This window comes from Myotis nattereri (genome assembly GCF_964212035.1).
Source record: "Myotis nattereri genome assembly, chromosome: 1".
NCBI classification, from domain to species: domain Eukaryota; kingdom Metazoa; phylum Chordata; class Mammalia; order Chiroptera; family Vespertilionidae; genus Myotis; species Myotis nattereri.
In genome coordinates, this window is record NC_138075.1 from 31991570 (window position 1) to 31993854 (window position 2285).

General features: G+C 40.4%; 1 protein-coding gene across 1 annotated transcript; it reads right to left on the reverse strand.

Annotated features, from left to right (window-relative positions):
- Positions 1-346: 346 nt before the first annotated feature.
- Positions 347-2015, reverse strand: LOC308513291 (methylsterol monooxygenase 1-like; the record flags this gene model as incomplete). Its single annotated transcript, XM_081083200.1, is given in 2 exon segments — positions 347-1643; positions 1646-2015. Coding segments are annotated over 2 exon segments (876 nt in total). The 3' UTR covers positions 347-1137.
- Between the last annotated feature and the right edge of the window lie 270 nt (positions 2016-2285).

Below are 2285 nucleotides of genomic sequence, written 5' to 3' on the forward strand. Positions count from 1 at the left end.
TGGTGCAGAAGTAAAATACGGAGGTACTGAGGCGCATGTGGAGAGGGCTGGCGGCTGAGGACACGGTTGTCTTTTTCAATCGGGAGGGAGTTTCAGACTCTGAGCTCCAGTTCCGGGCGAGTCTCTGGGGACCCAGACTCATATGGGTGAAACTGGACTGTCTGGCATCAGTCGGAACTCAAGGGCAGCTTTCTCTCAGAGGTGCTTGCAGCGATTGCCGGGACACTGAGAAGCAGGGCCTCTGAAGGCAGGACTGAGAGCAGCCATAACTGCTCGCTCCACCCTGATCATCCCCTGGGACCGCGCCCCACCCAAGCCGTGCACAGAGGCTTCTTTTTTTTTTTCAGACAAAAAAAACCAGACATTTATTTTAATAGCTCAAAGTGCAAATACAAGTCAGTTCACAAAGTTTCAAGATATAGCTTTAAGTGTAATAAAAACCTGATTTACAAAAATTAAAGGGTAAAGAGCAGGAATAAAGCTTCATTTTTTAAAAAAATTCAAGAAGCATGAAAACCTTTAGACGAAAATATTCCATATACATCAATTCAGAAATACCCTAATTTACAGAGGCCAGTAGTACACTGGAATCCAAAAGGCCTTCTAAAAGAAAGAAAATCACCTCAAAACTGGTCAGCTCCAGAGAAGACTGGAAATTCTGGTGCTGGCTAGTCCTAATTTTGCAGCCTCATTCAAATGTATCAATTGATGTCATTCAACCTATGATATTTTGATCTTTAGGCAAACTCTAAAAAAATGTCACAAGTTCAATATAAGGCCAACATCCACTATTAGTAGTTTTTGAAATGCTCATTATATATTTAAAAGATTTAAAGAGCTATTTCCACTTCAGGCCTATGGTGTTACTGGGGAAAAGACATAGATTAATACTTCTTCAATACTTAAAACCTTTTTGTAAGGTTAACAACATGGCCTTTAAAACTTCCTTACTTATTCCTACACATACAGAACTGGAATGGAAAGTAGAAAAAGTTCCCACTAGGAAGATAAAAGTTGTTCATTTTTAAAATCACTCAGCGGCCAAGACACACGTTTATTTCTGCTCCCCGGAAGCAGAGTTAGCTACTAGTTTTAATTCAGGAAAATCTATATCTTCAGGAAGATTTACGTAAATATTTATTCAGTCTTTTCCCCACTCTTCATCTTTTCAGTGTAGGCAACAAATTGAGTGTCTGTTCCAAAAATTCTGTCCCACCAAGTGAATGTTGAAGCATAGTTTCCAATGAAGTTCATGTGGTGAAAGTCATGATGCCGAGAGCCAGCATAGAAAGGGATGAGGTTTAAAGGGTTGAGAGGAATATCATAACCACTGTGGACATCAATGGTTTCTAGCAAACGAACGGTCACCCATGCCCAAAGAAGAATTACATGATCACAGAAAAGCATGATTCCAATGAAAAACCCAGTTCCAAGAATTAGGGTTTCCAGGGGATGTGCATATTCAGCTTCCATTCCAAATGGAGCCTGAAACTCATGATGAACTTTATGAATATATTTATATATTTTCTTGTGATGTAAGAGCCTATGTAGGAAATAGTGCCAGGTATCCTCAATCACCGCACAACCAAAGCATCTTGCCAAAAGCATATACCATCTTGGCATTCTTTCCCACCCATAAGGATGTTGAAATACTCTGTAAAATAATAAGTTCCACAAATCAAAGGGAGCTGAATACAAAAGTGATTAAAGAGAAGTACTTTAAAGCATTTCCATTGGTTTTCCCATGTTTCTGGTTTATCCTTTTGAATTTTGTACTTTTTCATGTAAGGTATAAATTGAAACAAAAACCCAGGTAAACAGAACAAGAAATAAAGGGTCTCATGAACTATCAGGGATCCCCATGTTGCTATCTGGAACTTTGTATAATTGTCCAACATATAGTTCCAAGCATTCTTAAATGGTTCTTGCAGAGGATTCTCGGGTAAAAGTGAATCTACATACTCCACAGCCAAGGATGCTGAACTAAAGATGCTGACACTTTCATTTGTTGCCATTTTTCAAATCTCTGCACACAGCCTTTTAATTCTACGATCTTCTCTTCTGGTGCCCTCACCAGGATGCTCGCACAGAGACTGCAGCTCTGCTCACCGTATTCAGCGTGCACAGAGGTTTTTGAATATGAAAGGCCTGGCCCTTTGCAATCTGATAATTATCTAACAAACTGCAGCTGGTCCAAGGCCCCAGGGCAACTTGCATTTCATCACAGCTGGCTCCTGCTGGGTAGCCTCAGGCAAAGGCTAGATTAGCACCTCCTTAGAGATCCA